The sequence below is a fragment of the Chelonia mydas genome, chromosome 27 (genome assembly GCF_015237465.2).
Source record: "Chelonia mydas isolate rCheMyd1 chromosome 27, rCheMyd1.pri.v2, whole genome shotgun sequence".
Classification (NCBI taxonomy): domain Eukaryota; kingdom Metazoa; phylum Chordata; order Testudines; family Cheloniidae; genus Chelonia; species Chelonia mydas.
The window spans coordinates 6,813,253-6,836,339 of record NC_057860.1 but is presented as its reverse complement, the minus strand read 5'-3'; the positions used below and the strand labels follow the sequence as shown (position 1 = coordinate 6,836,339).

The 23,087-nt window shown below is 39.4% G+C and overlaps 1 protein-coding gene across 8 annotated transcripts in view; it reads right to left on the bottom strand.

Moving 5' to 3' along the window:
- The window catches only part of TANC2 (tetratricopeptide repeat, ankyrin repeat and coiled-coil containing 2), a 675,729-nt gene that overhangs the window by 146,886 nt on the left and 505,756 nt on the right, over positions 1-23,087 (bottom strand). For all 8 annotated transcript variants that reach the window (XM_037886783.2, XM_037886784.2, XM_037886786.2 and 5 more), the window contains one exon: positions 18,578-18,841. In XM_037886783.2, the coding sequence (XP_037742711.1) occupies positions 18,578-18,841 (264 nt within the window). The remainder of the gene's footprint in view (positions 1-18,577; positions 18,842-23,087) is intronic.

Genomic DNA, 23,087 nt, shown 5'->3' with positions numbered 1-23,087 from the left:
CCCCATGGCCACTTTACACCACTCTGCCAGTGCAAAGTGGCCTTTACATGTGAGTATATATGTAATTTATGCTCACTTTATGGCCATGTAAATGAGCCTGAGTACTAAAAAGGGGCCTCAGTACAAATGAGAACAGGCCCTTAATTTGCAAATAAAATATTTTTTCAATTTGTTTGCTCTGCAAGAGAAAAAACAGACAAAACTTACTAGAATTTACTAGTCTTTAAAATATGCTATATGACCAAACCAGAAACTCTTCCTTCAGCGCTCTTTAGAAAGTTTAATAAAGAAATTTTGAAGCAAAGGAGATTGGTTATTTCAAAGTTTGAACACTTCCTCCCTTCAAGATTTGTAAATTACACTTCAGTACTGTAGTTTATGCAGATCACAAAATTAGGATAAGGATGATCTTCCTTTCCAGGCATATCTTTTACTTGAAAGGGAGCTATTAATATATTACACACACACAGCTCAGCAGTTCTGCTGCACTGAAGGCTTCAAAAAATACAGTACACAAACTTATTAGCTAAAAGAACTACTGTTTTTGTGACATCATCATAGCAGATTTCTTGCTGAATTCTGTTAAATCCTTTAGCACACTCATCTTTTCGTTACCTGGTTTAAGCAGCTCCTGTTTCTTAAGAAAATGGGCAGCCCTGAACATTATACAAGCAGAAGTGGAGACCCATATTACAGTAGAGTTGTAGCAATGTGCTTTATTGCTAGAACTCTTATACTCTCACGTATCTGACTGACAACAGCTGCTGCATAGCAAACATTTCCTGCATCCAATCTCCCAGTCTAACTCTGCACAAATCTCATTTTAATTCTTCCAAGCACACACGTAGCCATCAAGGATGACCACAAACATTAGTCTCCTTGGCAATTTAATTTGTTTATATAACCCTTTCACTGCTACTGCAAATTGATAGAAGTTTCTTTTCAGTTTTATATACTCTCAGTTAAAAAACAAAACTGACCGAGTTTCTTTAGATTACTCATCAACCAAAACCAATGGGAAAAAAATTGTTATGAAAACTCACATTAGTGCTCAAATAGACATCAGTAAAATCTTTTTATCCTGAAGTCTAAGGGAAAACATGCTTATACAAGCCAAATTTGCAATCTACACACTAGGGATAATGAATTACTGCAGTGTAAATTTGTTGTATGCCTGGCTGTTTGGCCACACAATCCCTGAGGATTAACAATTTTATTTTTTAAGGTTTTATTTTATTAAGTATATTGATATCAATTATGTGGGATTTTAGGTGTTAAATTGGTATTATTAAGAGGCTCATCTTTCACATGCCATGCATAACTTGTATCCCTCAGGCCCTGTTCACAATTTCTGCCAGATCTCAAAACAGTTTTCTCGATTTGTTTTTGTCAGCCGTTCAGGTAAAATGGTTTTGCCAGTGAGTCGCAGTCAGTGTGAAAGGGTAGAAACATTTCTTTAAAATGGTGGCTGAAAACACTTCTTCATTAATTGTGTCTTAATATTTAGAACTGTTTCCCTTTTTCTTCTAAAGGGAGGAATAATTTTGTTCATCTACAATCATCTTTTTTGGATTAATTTCAATGGACTGGAGTGATGCTTTATGTGATCTCTTATACAAGGGCCATAGCTACCAGATAAAGGAGAATGTCTCAGCCACTTCAAACCCACCTCTTAACCAAAACCCACCAATTACAATGAATGGGAAGGATTTTGAGGAGGAAGCTAAATTCACAGGCCCAAGTAAAAAACTTCTTGTTTGTCACTCAGGTAAGTGCAATGCATAATTCTGAGAGGACATCTTGCATAATGGCCTTTAGGCTCTGTCCACTCTACAATGGTTACTAGCTGCTGAGATGTTTTCCAAGATGGATTCTTGTAAACTATTACACGTCAAGTAATTTTACCAGTTCATGCTGACCTGTGTTATGGGAAGAAACTTTTTAAATGTAGCTATTGAAAACCTTTTAAAATAGCCCTAATCCTGAAGGATGAACTGTAATTTGTGGGTTTCACTTACATGACATGTACGAAGTCTGAGAGACACTATTCACACTCTTTCAGTACTGGTGGCTCTTATAAAAGGGATCATATAAGGCATCATATTTAGTAATTTACTATGAAAATAGAAAAATGCATCAATTCAATCTGTTCCAAAAGAGTGACGGAAAAGGGACAAAGAAGATCTGATTGTGATGATGTCACTGAGGGCATGTCTACATTGCAACTAGACACCTGTGGCCAGCCCATGCCAGCTGACTCGGGCTTGGGCTAAGGTACTGTTTAATTGCAGTATGGATGTTTCCCACCATGCAGGGTCCTAGAGCCCAGGCCTGAACATCTGTAGCGCAATTAAACAGTCCCTTAGCCTGAGCCCCACAAATCTCAGTCAGCTGGTACGGGCCATCCACGGGTTTTTAGCTGCAGTATAAACATACCCTTAGTGTGCTGACAACAGGGACTGAACAGAGTTTATGAAGCAAAACACACAGGTATTCTGCCGGTCACTGCCGTGGACAGCTGGGTTCCTCATGTGGCAATCATCATTGTGCTGGCAGATTGCTTTAAGAATCAATATTTTATATTGTACCATGCTTCTGTGATGGCTATTGACAGACCAATGTTACAACCAAGCCTGCTGCAGATCTGGGTTTCTGAGTGGGGACAGGCCCTGAACGCTGCCCCGAAAGCAGCACTATGCTGGTAAACTGGGGGCTACTTTGATTCAGACACTGAAGTTAGTCACCCTTACCCGATATCTGCCTACGCATAGCTACCAGAAAGGGTGGGCATGCCTTATCTGCTTAAAGCAGGCTCTATTCCATCTGCACTTCCCTCTCAAGCCCTCACTATGTGGATGTAGCACACAGTTACACTACCAAAAAGAAAAGGAGTACTTGTGGCACCTTAGAGACTAACCAATTTATTTGAGCATGAGCTTTCGTGAGCTACAGCTCACTTCATTGGATGCAGCACGCAAATGACATATCTATCTCACATGCCCCAGTGGATTATTTTGCCCATGTCAATAAAATTACACTTTCCCCCATTATACACCAATGAACTGAGCCAATTATTCTTCATTTCTAAATCAGAAAGATAAAACATATCTAAGAACAAAGAAACTAAGGCGTTTTACACTGGAAATGTGTTCCAGTTCTTAAGAAACTATTCAAAATCAGTTTAACTTATACAGTATTAAACTGTAGAAAGCATCCCTTTCAACTGCAAACCTTATTCCACCCAACAGGATACAGTGACTGTGCAATAAAACACTAACACTACAAGATCCCTTCCCGATAACAGTAATATCTGCATACGGCAAACCTTATCCTTGCTCAGATAAAAATGGAGGGCACTTCAGTTTCAATGTGGTGTTTGAACAGCCACCATCACCAACCCTCCATAGCCTACATTTTCCTTTCCATTCAAATCAACAAAGAGTAGGAAATAAAAGAGGGGCATTAAAATTGCATAAGATATGGGGGGAAAGCAGGACACCCAAGCGTATAAGTCCCTCAAACTCTTTTCAACTGAGTACGCTTAGAAAATTCTTATGTATACATATTTCATTAAAGTACAGCTGAACCCAAATAATATATGCAACTGCTTTCATTCTAGCATACCGCCTGTACAAACAAGTTCCGTCCTTTTAAACCGAAGTACAATCCAAAACCTTTTTTTCAAAATGGATCACAAACATCGTATTTTGTTTGAATTTAATCCAATTTTGCACAAAACAGAAATGTAAATTTAAATCAAGCACATGATTGTTTCACATAAAACACATTTATGTTAAAGCAAAACATGCCACTTACATGGCCAAGAGTCTGTTATGCATAAATCCAAGGTAGTACTGTATTATTATTAATAAGATGCTGGTTGACATTGGAAAAAACTGGAAGAGCTGGCTAAAGGACAGAGAGATGTCAATGTTCATTCCATTGAGGGGATCCATCCACTGTTTATCACAAACATCTGCACACTTAGGGTCCTTTAGGATCCCTTGCTGTTCCTGGATTCTCAGACATCTGTAGTGACATACAGTGCCTTTTTTTGTTCTATGATTTTTTTCTCTTTCCAATGTTAGGTCTCTTTTTGTTATTAATCTAAACTGCCCATTCATGAATGAAAAATAGCCAAGAGTCTATGTATGATCAGGTAAAAAAATATTCTAAAAATGTAGACTAGTGTAAACAACTGCACCTCCGAAAACAAATTGTTTTCTATGGGAGATCAATTTAATACTCACATGAACTTCACTGTGGGATGATGAGTTAATATGTAACTGTGACACAAATGGATTAATAAATTACTACTGTTTGATGCACAGTGTATCCACTTAAAACATCTCTCTATAGGTAGTTTGGGAAGAAGGTGGTATCAGGGGAAGGCTGAAGAGAAAGTCTTTACAATGTATAACTGGATATTAACATGCTTGAGATTTAAAACAGAACCCAGTTCTTAGCTGTGTTACTCCTTTACTTCCAAAGTTCTCTTCAGCATACAGTGCTTAAAAACAAGCCATTGGAAATGTTCTTACTTCATTGTTTTGTCATTCCTAAATGATCCAAGTGGCTGATTAATTTTGTTTATTGGTCCGTTGTAATAAAAGCCAGAACACTAACATAAACTGCCAATCTGTCTCAAAGAAGTAACACATGAAATGTGTCTTCTTTGTTACTTGTCAAATCTGCGAATGCAGTGTTCACTAATCAAAACAATTATACTATAACCGTATCTGTTTCCAGTGATGGTAACAAGAGTGAATCCCTCCTCTAGGAACTTCATTCCCAAACTGTGCTGAATGCTATTCTGTTGTATGGGTTTCATCTTTGAGCATACTACTCTGGCTTGTTCCATAAACTCATTTTTCTGTTAACTACCACAATAATGCTGTTCATAATTATTCACAGTATGTTTTGGACACCAATGTATCATAAAATATGCAGATTAAGTGACCACCGAATGCTGTAGATATGATGGGAAGATATTTAGGCACTTATTCTCAGGTCATCTTCTAGAATGAGAGGTTGGGAGAGGGTAATAGGGAATACTGTCAAAATATTGGCTTTTAAAATGCCACACAGGTTGATGAGCCAAGCTGGGTGAATAGTAAAGCAAAATTATTTGTGAACTTGTTTGGCTAATCCAGATCTTATTTCAGTCCACGTCTGCAAACTTTATTATTATTACTATTATTATTATTATTTTTCCACTGGGAGGGGGTGTTAGGTGTTACAGAAGTGTATATGGGAGGCAAGGCCAGGGTTGGTACAGTCTGTACTCTTGTCTTTAGCCTCCTGAGGGCAGTAATACCTTGCTAATTTCAGTTCTTGGGTTTAGTGTGCAGGTAACTGGGTGGTGCTGGTGACTTACAACATACGTGAGGTCAGACTAGATGACCTGGTGGTCCATTCTGACTTTACATTCTATGATTCTATGACTCTTCCCAGCACCAAGGAGCTTGAACTGCACCCTACTCAGGGTAGTGTCTAGATGGCAAAACTTAGCCCTTAGATTTCAAATTGCCAAAGGAAAAGGCAAAGGCTGCTTCTTCAAACTGCATCTGCACTCACTGTGCCCACAAGAAAGCCATGTGTATGTGTTTATGCAACACCAGCCTCACCTTTGAAAATGCGTCTTTTACTGTTTAAGGAATTCAGACTGAACACTTGCTGCAGATTTTCATTTGTGCTTATTTTATCCTTTACAAAAGAGGAGAATGGATGAGGTCTAGTATTTGTATGGGTTTTTTATTTTTATTATGTATTTATGATGTGGCCAAAATAATGCAAGATCTGGTATTTCATCTCATGCATGGCAGAGAAAAGCTCAGTTGTCAGATTGTTTTCAAACGCCAATGCAAGGTACCTGAGGCAACTAGCATGGAAAGTATTACAGAATATAAAATAACATGGATTATGTGCATAACTGGATGGGATGTAATTGGAAGAAAACATACTTGAATGCACAGTTTTCAATTCTTTGGAGCAATAAAATAGCGAACCAAATGGATTTATATGGTTCTGAATTGTAAATCTAAGTGCAAAGGATTTTTCAGAGGCTGAGGGATCATTTTAATAGTGGTTGCTCTTGGATCATAACCTTTTCTTTGGTCAAAAATTGTAAGCCCTTTCATTTAGTACAATACAATACATAATCTTTCCAAACAGCTGAAATGGTCTGCATGGTGAGGGAAGAAAGGTGGCATATTTTTAACAGTCAGCCCAAATTGTAATTTGATTGCCTGGGGACAGGTAAGTAGAAGAAAAATGGAAACTACAGTAAGCCACCTTAATATAGGAAGTGCCGTAGTCCAATAGGACTCCTGGATTAGCTTTGTGATCTCCTCAAACATCTTGGTCATCAGGGCCCCTTATACTATATCAGAGGATTAGGTCTGGTCCACACACAGATTTTGCACCAGTATAACTAGGGGTGTGATTTTTTTTCTTTTACCCACCCAGAGTGCCTCAGTCAGCCAGCGCCCTCTCCTGGCTATGCATGATGTCATGATGACTCTGCCTCAATTTCTCTCACTCTGCTAACAATCATTTGGCCTGTACCAGATCTTTCTCTTCTGACTCCAATCGGGTCATTTATCATGTCTCCCCTTTCAGGCCAATAAAAAGTCTGACAGAGCAGGAGTCCAGTGACCCTAGAGAAGGATCAATAACCCCAGGCCCCCCCAGAGCCCTGACCTCTTTGCGCCAAGGGGTTTTACTATTCCTTTTCCTGGGGATGGCAGGGGAACCAAGGCCCACCCACTCTCCTGGATTCCAGCCCAGTGACCCTGTGTTAAGCAGCTCCTCACAGTCCCTTGCTGCTTCCTACCTCACCTCTCTTGTAGGCCTTTTCCAGATTGATGTTCTCTGATTCTCCCTCACTGGAAGTCTGATGTCCTGGGCAGCTTCCTGCCAGCCTGCTGCTGCAGGAGTATCTTCTGGGCAATCCCTCAGTCTGTCTGGCAGTCACCCCTCTCCTCTGATCTGCAATTGCTTATCCCCCAGGTTTTGCTGACCCAGCAGTTAGCCCCACCTGAGGATGCAGATGGCCCACCTGTTTGGGCCTTGGTGGCCATGGTAGGATGGGGTCTGTACACTCTATGGCATTACCGATATAGTTATACTGGTACATCCCTAGTGAGGACACAGTTATACCGGTATGGCTTATTCCCCTTCCCATATGGAAACAAGCTCTACCGGTATAAACATATTTATAGCAGTATAATTGCACCCACACTAGGGGGGTTGTATTGTTCTAACATAGTTACAGCTGGGGTTCTAGGCATTGTTCTAGGCACAGTTACAGCTAGGGTTGCTTTCTAATCACCCTTCGAACACCCTTGCCCCACCCCCTGCCCCATCCCTTCCCTGAGGCCCTGCTCCGCCCTTTCTCTGAGGCCTCGCCCCTCCCCTCCTTCCTCCCTCCCTCTGTCGCTTGCTCTCCCACATCCTCACTCACTTTCAGTGGGCTGGAGCAGGGGCTTGGGGTGCAGGAGGGGATGAGGGCTCCAGGGTGGGGCCAGAAATGAGGAGTTCAGGGTGCAGGAGGGGGCTCCTGTCTGGGGCTTGGAATGCAGAAGTGGGTGAGGGCTCCAGCTAGGGGTGCAGGCTCTGGGTGGGTCTGGGGACGAGTGGTTTGGGGTGCAGGAAGGGACTCCGGGCTGGAGCCAAGGGGTTTGGACAGTGGGAGCGGGCTCAGGACTGGGGCAGGGGGCTGAGGTATGGGAGGGGGTGTGGGCTCCAGCTGGAAGTGTGGGCTCGGGGTGGGGATGAGGGGTTTGGGGTGCTGGAGGAGGCTCAGGGCTGGGGCAGATGGTTGGCATGCAGGAGGGGTTGCGGGCTCCAGGAGGGAGTTTGGGGGTGGGACAGGGCTCAGGCTGGGGTGCGGGACACGGTGTGGGCTCCAGGAGGGGATTCCGACCAAGGGCATGGGGTTGGGGTGCGGGCTCCAGCCGGGCAGTGCTTACCTCAAACGGCTCCCAGTCCGCAGCCCAGCGGGGCTAAGGAAGGCTCTTTGCCTGCCCTGGCTCCATGCGGCTCCTGGAAGCAGTTGGCATGTCTGGCTCCTAGACTCAGGGGTGGCCAGGCAGCTCAGCCCAATGCACGCTGTCCACACCCACAGGCGCCGCCCCCGCAGCTCCCATTGGCCACAGTTCCCAGCCAATGGGAGCTGCAGAGCCAGCACTCAGTGTGGGGGCATCGTGTGGAGCTTTGGGGAGTTGCAGGGAGCCTGCCTTAGCCCTGCAGTGCCGCCGACCAGACTTTTAATGGCCTGGTCGGTGGTGCTGATCGGAGCTGCCAGGGTCCCTTTTCAACCGGGCATTCTGGTCGAAAGCCGGACACCTGGCAACCCTAGTTACAACAGTATAATTTATGTGCAGACAAGGCCTTACGTTGTTTAACAGAGGTGGGATCCTTTGAAAATAAAGAGAGGCACACAATAAGGAGCATGAAAACAGCTGCTCTTTGTGGATGTGGAATGTTTTTGGCAGGATACTGAGTTCACAGCTCTGGTTGGTTACTTTCTGGATGCGGGGAGGCTGTTTGCTTATATACCTGTATTTTTAAAATTACATCAAAATCAACAAAAGGCCAGGATATAATTTTTTCCCTTTTGATATAAATCTAAATAAATATATAAAAAAGTATCCTTTCTGATTAGCATATTGATAATTCACATACTGTATTCACTCATTTCCCAAACAGCTGGTTGTTGTTATACACAGATGTAACTGATAACAGGCTGGTCTGACATTTTCTTTTCTTTTCCTGTAATGTGGATAGTATTTCATTGACCACAAAGAGTATGGTTCTATACACTGACTGTCCCATTCCACTTTCTTCTTTTTTTCCCCTGGCTTGTTTATTTAAATAAAAGGGCTTTTCTCTGCAATCCAGCAATGTGCACTATGGAGGTGTGATTTCTAATGCGCTCTGTCTACGTAGACCCTGTTGGTGCACACTAAAAGTTCCCTAGTGTGTTTTAACATAATGCTGTTTGAAACAATATTATGTTAGCAAAAAATGCTGTAGGGAATTTTTAGTGTGCACCAGCAGGGTCCTCATGGACCATTTACTGTACAGTACATTAGTGGGCTGGAGAAATCACTTCCCTGTAGTGCACATTGCCAAACCATCCAGGTAAGCCCTAAAGATTCCAGGTTGTGGATTCTGATTAGAAGTAGAGATTGCGGAATGCCTTTCTGTGAAGATTGCACAGTGAGAAAGACTGCTATTAATTTTAGAAAAGTGAAGTGATATTTCCTCGTGCAGTAAAGACCAGATCCCTGAGAGTTGATGTATACCTGCAAATACTCCTTACCTTGATTGAGTGGGTTATCTCTATGATTATCTACATGGGAGGGACAATTCTTGATTAAAAGTGGGAGAACTCTGTTTTCTTGTTTAAATTAATTCAGTTTACACAATGCAAACATACCACATAGCATTAGATAAACAGAAGAAAAAACAACTTTTAACATGCTATTTTATTACTATCCAGGATGTGAGAAGTCTGTTTGTACAAAAAATGGCCACCTCCCAATCTCCACATACAAGCAATTTAAAACTTTACTATCTGGAGTAATGATCAGAGTCAATCTAAAACCAATAGTGGCCCTCATAGGATCATCTTTTACATTTTACACAACTACGTCTTGAACCTGCAGTCACGGAGCACACAAACGTCCCACTGAATGAAACAGAAGTTTCACACGAATAAGGATAGCAGGGTTGAAGCTAGATGGATTCAGACATGAAATAAGGCACACATTTTTAACAGTGAGGATTATCAATCAGGGAAACAATTTACCAATGGTTGTAGTGAATTCTCCATCATTGGCAATTTTTTGTATCAAGACTGAATTTTTTTTCTAAAAGATATGCTCTGGGAATTATTTTGGAGACATTCTATGGCCTGTGATATACCAGAGGTCAGATTACATGATCACAATGGTCCCTTCTGGCCTTGGAAACTATGAATTGATCAGTCTTGACTTCCACAAGACTTGACTTAATAAGATGCCTAGGATATAGATAATATTGCCTCAGATCACTACAGTCAGTGTGAGTTGGTGGCACTGTATCATAATGTATACCCATGGGGACACCAAGGTGACTCCCCAGGCAAATTTTAAGTCCCTTCTCCAAGCATGGAGACACTGGAATTCCTTCATAAAATGGCTTTAAGAATTGAACAGAGACAAAATGATGCCTTTTCCCTAATTTTATTCTCAGGAATGCTTGAACCAATTCTACTGACGCCTTCAAAAAAATTCATCCTGAGGCAGGCATCTAGCATGGAAAAATTTAATTAAAACAATTAAAGTATGGCAAAGTTATAAGCAATATGCCATCACCAAATTTACCTGTACTTATTAGGGCTGTCAATTAATCACAGTTAACTCATGCGATTAAATAAAAAAAATTAACTGTGATTAAAAAAATTAATCATGATTAATCGCACTGTTAAACAACAGAATACCAATTGAAATTTATTAAATATTTTTGGTGTTTTTCTACATTTTCAAATATATTGATTTCTGCTACAACACAGAATACAAAGTATATAGTGCTCACTTTATATTATTTATTATTACAAATATTTGCACTGTAAAAATGATAAACAAAAGAAATAGTATTTTTCAATTCATCTCATATAAGAACTGTAGTGCAATCTCTATTGTGAAAGTGTAACTTACAAATGTAGCTTTCAGAGTAGCAGCCCAATGTAGATTTTTTTTGTTACATAACTGCACTCAGAAACAAAACAATGTAAAACTTTAGAGCCTACAAGTCCACTCAGTCCTACTTCTTGTTCAGCCAATTGCTAAGACAAAAAAGTTTGTTTACATTTACGGGAGATACTGCTGCCTGCTTCTTATTTACAAAATGTCACCTGATAGTGAGAACAGGTGTTCACATGGCACTTTTGTAGCTGGCGTTGCAAGGTATTTAATTGCCAGATATGCTAAATATTCATATGCCCCTTCATGCTTCAGCCACCATTCCGGAGGACATATTTCCATGCTGATGATGTTTGTTAAAAAAATAGTGTGTTAATTAAATTTGTGACTGATCTCCCTGGGGGAGAACTGTATGTCCCCTGCTATTTTACCCACATTCTGCCATGTATTTCATGTTATAGCAGTCTCGGATGATGACCCAGCACACTTTGTTTGATTTACTAATACTGTCACTGCAAATTTGACAAAACGCAAAGAAGGTACCAATGTGAGATGTCTAAAGATAGCTACAGCACTTGACCCAAAGTTTAAGAATCTGCAGTGCTGTCCAAAATCTGAGAGGGATGAGGTGTGGAGCATGCTTCCAGAATTCTTAAAAGAGCAACACTCAGATGCGGAAACTACAGATCCTGAACCACCAAAAAAGAAAATCAACCTTCTGCTGGTGGCATCAGACTCAGATGATGCAAATGAACATGCATCGGTCCGCTCTGCTTTGGATCGTTATCGAGCAGAAACCGACATTAGCATGGATGCATATCCTCTGGAATGGTGGTTGAAGCATGAAGGGACATATGAATCTTTAGTGCATCTGGAACGTAAATACATTGCGATGCCAGTTACAACAGTGCCATGCGAACGCCTGTTCTCACTTTCAGGTGACGTAAACAAGAAGCGGGCAGTATAATCTCCTGCAAATGTAACCAAACTTGTTTGTCTGAGCAATTGGCTGAAGTAGGACTGAGTGCACTTGTAGGCTCTAAAATTTTACATTGTTTTATTTTTGAATGCAGTTTTTTTTTGTACATAATTCGAAATTTGTAAATCCAACTTTCATGATAAAGAGATTGCACTACAGTACTTATATTAGGTGAATTGAAAATACTATTTCTTTTGTTTTTTAGAGTGCAAATATTTGTAATAAAAATAAATATAAAGTGAGCACTGTACACTTTGTATTCTGTGTTGTAATTGAAATCACTATATTTGTAAAAACATCCAAAATATTTAAATAAATGGTATTCTATTATTAACAGTGTGATTAATCGCGATTAATTTTTTTAATCACTTGACAACCCTAGTACTTATTAATAAAAACAACTATAATGAGAGAGGCAAACAAATGTTCCATGGACACTAAAATCCATTCTTAGAATAGACATCTGTAGTGCATCTATTTATCCCAAGAGGAGCTACTGGGCCAGTTTCATTCCAAGTCCTGCTTAGGGAGTAAGAGGAACTGAAAAGATTATCCAACGAGGCCCACTGTTCTTTATCTGCCAAAATATGATTGGGTTTATGATCTCGTCTAAACTTAGCTCTCTATTTATAAAGTAGCTTAGCTGATGAAATACTGGATTTCTCATAATTTATTATACATTTAAACATTCTCTCAGAAGATAAAAGAAATACATCTAGAGACCTACTGATATTTTTGAAGCAACAGAAGTACCCCAAATCAGCCACCACATCAGAGGAAACCTGCTAGAAAAACACTGTAAGGGCCTTTTAGAGTTTTTTTTAAGTACAACAGCAGGATTGGGAAAATTGAAAAATATCCAAAAGGCTTCAGAAAACTATAAAGGGACTGGGAGTTCTGCAGAGGGAAGAGGAGCCTGTCATCATGAGTCAAAAAGAGTGAAAGGATGTTTAGCTCCACCAACTTGGAAGAAAGAAATTGGACGAGGAGACAAAGGCTAATAACTTAATAAGGACATCTCAAAAAGCTTCCCCGAAGAAGTCTGAGGATTAGAAATATCTTCTCCCATATCAAAAAGAGAAAGACAATACTGAGACATTAGTTACACGAATAGGCTGGGTTTCTTTCTGCATTTATAAAGGCAGCTTGAGAATGGTCTTGTGAACTAATTTCAGGCACTAAATTGGATTTTTTGCAGACTTGATGAAATTCTGAGCTGGAATGGTTTGACTGGCTAGCATGATGAATTGCTCTAATTCACCTCAAAGGACGTTAGATCTGAAGCATAATCTAACTGTCATTATAAATGTTCAATGCTGTTTTTAAGAAGAAAAATTCAGCTAATCTGGTGGCAAAATTTGGATATTTTACTTTTTTTAAAGCTAAGTGTTAATATACAAATACTACATTCACCTTTTGCATTGTTTTTTCAAACTCAGAAAAACTATCCTAAGGAAGGGAAGACAGTGGCACATATCAGTCACTGGAATAGCACTGAAGGATCACAGCTCAACAATAATAAATCAATACCAAAATTGTCCCATAGGGCATTCCAGGGTATCTCAATACTGGGGGAAAAAAAAAAGAAGAACAATCCCCCCCAAAGCCCCACAGCAACAAGTCTGAGAGCCCAGGTCTCCAGACACAGATTCATGCTACGGTGCTAAAAACAGTGCTGGTATTCCACTCAGGCTGAAGCCCGGGCTCTGAGACCCACCTCCTTTGCCAGGTTTCATAGCGCAAGCTCCAGCTGGAGCAGGAATGTCTACACTGCTATTTTTAGTGCCGTAGCATGAGCTCCATATACCCGAGTCTCTACACCCAGCTCTGATACTTGCTGCCGCTCGGGTTCTTTTGCAGTGTAGACATATCCCCAGATGCTTTCCAATGCATTCTGGTTTCAGTTATTTCTTGTTTATCTTTCCTTATTTTTCATTTGCTTATCATTTTCCCTTGTGAAGTAAACATTGTCCCTTAGTTTTAAAGCTATTTCCATTTGGATCGGAGATGTTATTTTTATTAGTAGTATTTTAACCAACAGCAGATGAAGTAACAATTTTTGTCCATAAATTAAATCAAACCCCAAGAGCTTTAGGCTCCTTGGCCCAGTGAGATGACAAACATTTCTTCCTTTCCTTTCGCTGCGCAATCTCTCTTGTTCTGCCTGTTAATTATTTCTTAATGGTTACTGCATATCAAAGCAGCAGCGCCCTTCACAGCTGGTTCTGCCTTAGTACCATAAAATTGCTTATCAATTTTTATACTCCATGCAGTGAGTCACCAATAATTGGTCACCATATGTGCTCCTTGTGAGCTCATGTGAAAGAAGCCATCTAAGTATTCCCACAACTAGACCTTTGAAAAAAATGTGTATCACATGTACAGTAACCCATTAATTTGAGTGATCGGCTAAAACACTGAATGTACAGCTCCACTGAATATAACATTTTGTGCTGTAAATTATCGTACACATGACCCTTCAGTGGTCCAGGAGACCATTTTTAATTGAAGTTTCCCTTCAATAATATTTGTGAATAAGTAGCATTTCTGACCAAGAACAAAGATGCAGCACACAAAGTACTGAAATACTAGGATGATGTTTTACTACAAGAATTACTTCGCTTTACTGAGTTATTTCTCTTCATCTTCTGTTTTTCTGATAGCGTGAAGGGATTCATTACATAGTAATAAATGCTGCTTGTAGATGAGTGAAATTAGAGAATGCTTTCATGCAGATTTTTGTAGACATGCAAAGGGAACTTTTTTGAAAAGATATTGTAAAACCTTCTGGCACAAATTGTCATAAATATAAAGGGAAGGGTAAACACCTTTAAAATCCCTCCTGGCCAGAGGAAAAAGTCTTTCACCTGTAAAGGGTTAAGAAGCTAGGATAACCTCGCTGGCACCTGACCAAAATGTCCAATGAGGAGACAAGATACTAAAAGCTGGAGTGGGGGAGAAAAAAAGGTTCTCTCTGTCTGGGTGATGCTTTTGCCGGGAACAGAAAAGGAATGGAGTCTTAGAACTTAGTAAGTAATCTAGCTAGATATGCGTTAGATTCTGTTTTCTTTAAATGGCTGAGAAAATAAGTTGTGCTGAATGGAATGGATATTCCTGTTTTTGTGTCTTTTTGTAACTTAAGGTTTTGCCTACAGGGATTCCCTGTGTTTTCACAGAATCATAGAATATCAGGGTTGGAAGGGACCTCAGGAGGTCATCTAGTCCAACCCCCTGCTCAAAGCAGGACCAATCCCCAACTAAATCATCCCAGCCAGGGCTTTGTCAAGCCTGACCTTAAAAACTTCTAAGGAAGCAGATTCTACCACCTCCCTAGGTAACGCATTCCAGTGTTTCACCACCCTCCTAGTGAAAAAGTTTTTCCTAATATCCAACCTAAATCTCCCCCACTGCAACTTGAGACCATTACTCCTTGTTCTGTCATCCACTACCACTGAGAACAGCCTAGATCCATCCTCTTTGGAGCCCCCTTTCAGGTAGTTGAAAGCAGCTATCAAATCCTCCCTCATTCTTCTCTTCCGCAGACTAAACAATCCCAGTTCCCTCAGCCTCTCCTCATAACTCATGTGTTCCAGTCCCCTAATCATTTTTGTTGCCCTCTGTTGGACTCTTTCCAATTTTCCACATCCTTCTTGTAGTGTGGGGCCCAAAACTGGACACAGTACTCCAGATGAGGCCTCACCAATATTGAATAGAGGGGAATGATCATGTCCCTCGATCTGCTGGCAATGCCCCTACATATACATCCCAAAATGCCATTGGCCTTCTTGGCAACAAGGGCACACTTTTGATTCATATCCAGCTTCTCGTCCACTGTAACCCCTAGGTCCTTTTCTGCAGAACTGCTGCGTAGCCATTCGGTCCCTAGTCTGCATGGGATTCTTCCGTCCTAAGTGCAGGACTCTGCACTTGTCCTTGTTGAACCTCATCAGATTTCTTTTGGCCCAATCCTCTAATTTGTCTAATTTGTTTTGAATCTGATTACCCCGTAAGGTATTTACCATCCTGATTTTACAGAGGTGATTCTTTTACTTTTTCTTCTATTAAAATTCTTCTTTTAAGAACCTGATTGCTTTTTCATTGTTTTTAAGATCCAAGGGTTTGGGTCTGTGTTCACCTATGCAAATTGGTGAGGATTTTTATCAAGCCTTCCCCAGGAAAGGGGGTGTAGGGTTTGGGAGGATTTTGGGGGAAAGACGTTTCCAAGAGGGCTCTTTCCCTGTTATATATTTGTTAGACGCTTGGTGGTGAGAGCAATAAAGTCCAAGGGCAAAAAGTAAAATAGTTTGTACCTTGGGGAAGTTTTAACCTAAGCTGGTAAAAATAAGCTTAGGGGGTTTTCATGCAGGTCCCCACATCTGTACCCTAGAGTTCAGAGTGGGGAAGGAACCTCGACACAAGTACTGCCACACATTAGTTCCTAGAACTATAGTAAAGTGCTTCCTTACAAAGTAAATCCAAAGCTTGTTTAAAGAAGACAAAACTTGTCTGCTTTATTTAGGAAGATTAGCACTGAAATTGTGTATTAGACCCAGCCTGGCTAACCTCTGGTACCACCCAAATACACACAAATAAGCAGGTCAGTCAACCTGGAAAAAATATTTGGTCAGATTTGTTGCCTGAAAACTTTACTATAATTTTACAGTAAATTATTTATAATAATTACATCAAGTACTGGATCATCAGCATTCTGCACAACTATTAGTTGTAGTATTGTGGAACCAATCATGGATCAAGGCCCCATTTTGCGAGGCACTGTATGTACAAACAATGACAGCATGGTGGAGGAACTCAAGGAAGCAACAGGAGAAGAACAAAGGTGAGGTTTCACGTGTAAGAGTTTAAACTTCTCCATAACAAACTTAGTTGTTCAACCAGGCTCTAGTCATATTCTTGCCACCCTGACTTACTCTGATTCCCAACTCTTATTCCCAACTGGGTAGCAGGCTCTTTTAGTTGCAAGCAAATGGTGCAAGGTGGTTCCACAATAGTCAGTGCCCCCAGTGTTAGCAGCTATAAATTCTTATCTCTACAGCTGCTTTTAGTCGTTAGCATCCATTGAATTCCCCTATGAAGGAGCGTCAGGCCATAAATATTATTCAGTTGTACAGTACAGCCTACATTGGCAAGACACACTGTTCTGATGCACAGTATCCCAGGTTCTTTGCACTACGTGAGTCCATCACTGATATTTTGTAAGCCAGTTAAAGAATCCTGCAGGGACCAGGATTGACAAAATATATATGTTTGCCAGTGCAACACAAAATTTAACCTGTATTTATTGCATTGCAGATGGGCTTCCAACTCCAACATTATGGATGATGGCGGATACTCACCCATCATCCTTACACTACAATATGGTACAAAATCCAGAAGAAAGGGCAGAGGAGAACAGCAAGTGAGGAGGAATACTTATAAAAAGCCTTTAAAGTAGGTTAATATATTTTAAATATTATCTTTCTTTCCTTCATGTTTGCCAGTGAAGAGAATTCTAAGAAAGGGGCTGAGAGATTGTTAAATGCCATTACAAGATATTGCAACATCATATAGAAGTCTTTCAAACACCAGACCTTCAAGGAAATAGAGATGACTTTGGCCTCTAATTTTCAAAATTAAAGGATCAGACATGCTTCAGTAGCACCTACAGGAAACATTAACAGGCAAAATAAATATCTGTGTATTGTTTAATAGTGTTTCATAGATTTTAAGGCTAAAGGGGCCACCATCTTCATCTAATCTGACTTCTCCTGCAGAACACAGTTCATAGCATTTCGCCCAGTAATTATTTTTTATATATATAAAATATATTCAGGGAAAAATCCCACCAGGAAAGCTCGGATGCCAAGTATAGCTATTTGTAGATGGAAAGCCTTATGAAAAAATGCTTGTTTCCCAAAATAGGACTATAATTCACACGTTTATTAAATGCATAAAGTTATGAAAGTTGAAATTAGAAAAATAAAACGCAACTTTTGTTGTTTTTAATGAGGGAATTAACCACTAAGGCAGCTTGATAAGTAATGTGGTAAATTCACCCTCACTTGGAGACGTCAAGCTGCAGTTGGATGTTTTCTCAAAAGTTATGTTCTGTTCAACCAGAAGTTATTGGACTTGATGGAATTCACTTATATAGTAGGGGAAAATCACTATGGACTGTGTTGTACAGGAGAGGTCAGACTAGATGACAATGGTTGTCACTTTAGCTTTGAAGTCTATAGAAAACTGTTAATACATGCAATCATCGTCATAATTCTAATTTCTACTGGATTCTTATGTATCTTGTTTAACTGAAATCTGTGAGAGAAACTTTGCTGGATGCTCTCTCCCACCACAGCCAATATGGAACAGAGACTAACGTTTTCTAAAATGTATTCTTATATTGTGATGCTTTGCTTTTAAAGTGCCAGCACATATCTTTCCCCATCCTCCTAAGTTTTAATTATTAATTGCAGAAAAGGCTCTTGATATTATTACTGATGATTAATTTGGAGTTGAAGATTTTATGCCTGGAAATAATGCATTATTTTAGAACTGAGGCTGGGGTTAGTATTGGGATGGCATTTAATCAAAAATAATAACTAGACTTTTTTTAAAGCGGATTTTTTTAAACACTCTCAAATGATCTGAAGGCCACAAACTTTTAAAAAGTCCAGATTTTGGGAGCCTAGATAACTGAGCTAACTGGGTGGAAAATGTACTCCTCCTTCGGTGGTTTTCACTTTATAAATGATATTTCAGACGGAAATGGAACGTTATCACACCCAATGGCAGTTTCCTGAGGAGATGAGACTTCTCTTTGCATAAAGACACTGTATGAAAACAGTAAATGAGAAGTCTGTGTTGATGGCTTGTTTTGATCTGATCTAACAGAAAATAAATTATTTCTTACCTGCTACTGAATTTGGCCGTGGCATAAGGTAAAGTGGAATAGACTGCACAGACTGGGATAAAACCGTCTCTAGGTTCCTTTCTGGGATCTTGTTTAAACTGTAGGTGGAGGCGGTCATATTTTCATCTACACGATATAAACAGGAGTCCATGCTGGATTTCTGAGACTGCCAAGGTTTCAGGTTTCCTCCAGATCCTAGTTCTTTGCTGCTCTCCCCTCCATATTTAGTGCGCTCCATGTTTTCAGAATAGCTTGTCAAAGTAGCTTGAAGGAACAAATAAAAAAGATATGAATAATAAAGAAAGAAGTAGCTGCGTACATAACAATATAAGATATGGGCAATGAAAATAACAAAAATAAAGCTGATCATATTTTCCAGCATTCTCACATAAATCAGAGATTATAGAACCCAGTGAAGCTGTCCTACTTACTGCTTTGAAAAGTTTTGCTTGACATTACTAAAAGGCATTTGCAGTTATCACGAGTATTAAAATGCTACACATAACTGTATTTGTTCAAACACACAAACTCACAGACTTATAATAAAGGCGATTAAGAACAAATACAAAGTCTGTTTTGCTCAATGTCTCAATTTTCTTCTAATATGCAGTGAGTCATAAACCATATCAGTTTAAAGTTTATAAACATGCTTGTGATAATCAACTACAGAGTATAATTAATGACAGTAGTATATTTGTTTTAGAAAAATCAACTTGGTATAAATGTTAACCCATAAGGTCACATCTGATTTCTAACAGAGCTTATGAAGCTTCAAAGGTAATCCATAAATTCACCTTTTTACTGTGTGATTACATTGTTGGTGCTACATTGTTGGGGTTTGTTTCATGGTCTCCTCCTTCTTCTTCTTTTTGACTTCAACTTGAGGTACTACTTCCACCATGATAACATTGCCAAAGCAAAAGCCTTTCAATTTTTTTTTTAACTTTGCTCAATATCTTTCAAGTGAATGGGACAAATTCAGATCTGCTGTAAGTGCATGCTACTCCACTTAAACCAGTGGAGAGGGAGGCATCTGCTTATACCAGTCTAAACTGGCCCCAGGAATCCAAATTGCTATCCTACTAATTGATAGGCAGAGAATTCTCAGCCCAAACTCATCACCCTGTTCAACTCACCCTCCACCCCTCCTGTGCTGTCAGGAAACCAGATGTCCAACTTGATCCTGAACTTTCCTATGCCTCAAATGTCTATAAATATAACTAATATAACTTTCTAAATCATTCCTCCATTGAAACTGTAACGCTTTCATTTCCATTTAACCACTGTAATTACCTCTCCAAACCAAAGTTCTATGTTAATGTGTCTAAAATGCAACAAACTATTGCCACATGCCCCTGGACAACACAACATGATTTAAGCACTTTCTGTTTACAGTACAAAAATCATATTTCTGTTTTCCAAAATATTCTATTATAATGCTCTGTATTCTGAAAGAGGCTTTTCTCCTTGCATTCACACAAAAGACCATTTCTGAAGGAAGAGATATGTAAAGCCATAATGGCTTGTATCTGTGTGGGCTCATTAACAAAAGCCAGAGTGGTTTAATTTCTTTTATATTGGTAAAATCAAATACAAAATTACTCCAAAGAAGCATATGCTTAAGCTCTTTCTATGCCAAGTTTCAAATTAAAGCAAAATTCGTAAAGAGAACAGTTCCATCTCGCAAAATAGGATTTTAATAGATTTTCTTAGACAATTTGAACCACAGCATCCCAAATAATAGCATTTTGAATATCCATTAGCTTCAGTGGAAGTACTCAAGGATTAATCTGTCCCATTGTGTCTGATAATGACATTTAATATTTGTAGTGAGATAATATAATGAGAATCAGGGCTAAATATTTATTTATAAAGTCACAAGCATCATAACAAGGGGGAAAAAGACAACTGAAGGAATTAATAGTGAAGCTATTGTACTCTGAACAAGACAAAAGAGATGCCATCCCAGAAGTTACTGTGCCTGTTAGTGTCACAAGAGCTACCTGTCACTTGATTTTAGATATTTCTCTGACTTTTGAGAGTTTCAAGTGTTTAAAAACCCAAAGGATACTTGCAAGGAGATCTACTACTCCTACAAGTGCAAAGGGCAATTCAGTGCACCATGACATAGTGAAATGTTACCATTCTGCAGATCCCACTTGTCTTTGAAATGTTCAGAAAAAGGACAGAAGGGCTGATCTTACCTTTCACAAGAGCAGATTGAAGTCCTTTTAGAAAAGTAAACACTGTAAAATGAGTGTAAAAAATTCAAGAAAAATGCCTGGCTGGATTAAAGATCCACCAGATTATTTCAAAAAGAAGGTGGAACCTCTAAAAAGGTGTGGCCAAGTGGTTTAAGCACAGGACAGAGTCAGAAACAGTTGAGTTCTAATCACAGGTCTGGCTCTAACTTCATTGGGGACCTTGGGCAAATCACTTTACCACTCTGTACCTTAGTTTTTCCCTCTGTAAAATGGGGTCAATACTTCCTTATTTCAGAGGTGTTGCAAGGATTAGTTAATGTTTGTAAAGCATTTTTAAGTTCAAAACAACTACAGGAGTGCTAAATATTTTATATATTCTTGCTGGCATTTAAATATAAATTTTCTGTCGGGAAAACAATTTTATATGTTAAAATGGGAAAATGAGATATAACAAGAAACAGATGTTGTTAGCAGATCCCCACCTCCAGTCACTGTTTAATTATTGGGAAATATGTTTTCAGAGGCCTTTTCTAGAATCTGTCTTTCATAGTCTCAGTTTGTGTTGCTGTACCATGTATTTATGTAAAAATTAATTTGTGCCAAAGGTATATATCCACGTATTTCCAGAAACATATCATCAACTGAAGGAAATAATCTCCAAATAGCGCAAACTGTGGAAAACAAAATATCTTTACAGATAGGAACTTTAGCAATAATCTTGCTTTAATTGAACCAGCAACAGAAAATGGAAGAATAAACCCTGACGGTCGCCTTCCTACTGCTAATTTGTGTTTACCTGAAATGTAGTTTTCACTGGTTTAAAATCAAGCTGTTTTTATGTGCAAATTCTTCTCTGACACAGGTATTTGGGATTGTTCCCTGTGGGTTAATTTACCTTCTGAATGGTCTTGGATGATCTAAGTACTACTATGGAGGCTAGAATCAGTTGCTCTATGGCTTTAATCTGTTCTGTGAGCTATTTTAAACCAAAACTGTTTTCATTTTATTAAAAAGGACAAAAAAAAAAAGACTGCTAAAACTCAGCATCCTGAATTAGTATGCAGTGCATGTCGCTGAGGAGAACTAAAACGTAAGTAATGGTGCAGCAAACGGGCTGTGCCTACCACAGGCAATCAGAGCTATGAAATTACCACTTCTCAATCACTGTTTTAGAGAACACAGTTCTATTTCAGACAAGCCACACTGTCTACGTCAAATGAGTCTGTCTCAATGTAATACTACATGGAGAAAAGTTAATAAGACTTGTATATACAGGAAGCTATTTAGGCTTCAGGATGTGTTTAGGCAGTAGCAGAATACCTGCAACCAAAAAGAGAAGCATATGAGGCAATTCTTCCCCTAAAACTGCCGAATTCACAGTCTAAAGTCTCCTATGGAGAGGGCTGCAGCAAGGGCGCTCCAGGACAGGTTCTTGATTCAGATGATGAGTGTGTTTAAGCACGTATCCCCATGATCTCTTACACTCACCCCTGCTGTGGATTAATTATGCTTTGCCGGAGTAATCTCCATATGCAGTTGCATGGGGACTGGGTATGCACTCTTGGAACAGATATAATGCAGATCCACAACAGGACTGCCTTTGCATCATTAAAGTGCAAACATGTCCGTGCTAAAAACACTGCGCCTGAATTTGGCCCAAGGTATTTGTTTTCCTGTTTTGGGGAGAAGATACCTCTGGAAACAGTTTGAAGAGGAACTGTTTTACAGCAAACACGAATGACATAATGACATCATTGTAGATAACTATCTGTCTGCCAGATATTTTATATATAATTATACATGCAGAGACATAGACAAATCCTATAATCAAAGCATCAGATTATAGTTAAAATGACCCTCCAAATTATGCAAACAATTTCCCCTGATAACACAACTTTGGTTAGATTAAAGAAATCATAAATAAAGTATTTAGTTTCAGAGTAGCAGCCGTGTTAGTTTGTATTCGCAAAAAGAAAAGGAGTACTTGTGGCACCTTAGAGACTAACAAATTTATTTGAGCATAAGCTTTTGTGAGCTACAGCTCATATTTAGTGTAAATCCCCAGAGGTTTATTTGCTGTGTAACTCTGAACTGTGATTCTATAACTTTTGCCAATGAATGCTATAGCTATATGAATAGGAATAATGCAATGCTTAGCCAATGAATAGGAAGTCCTAATAATGAGGAATCTGCTTCCAAGAGGGACAGATTTTTATATTAAATTGCTTAACTGTGTTAATCATGTGATGGCTGCAGGAACAGGCATGTGTTCTAGGACCATTTCCCCTACAGCGCATTAGTTTAAA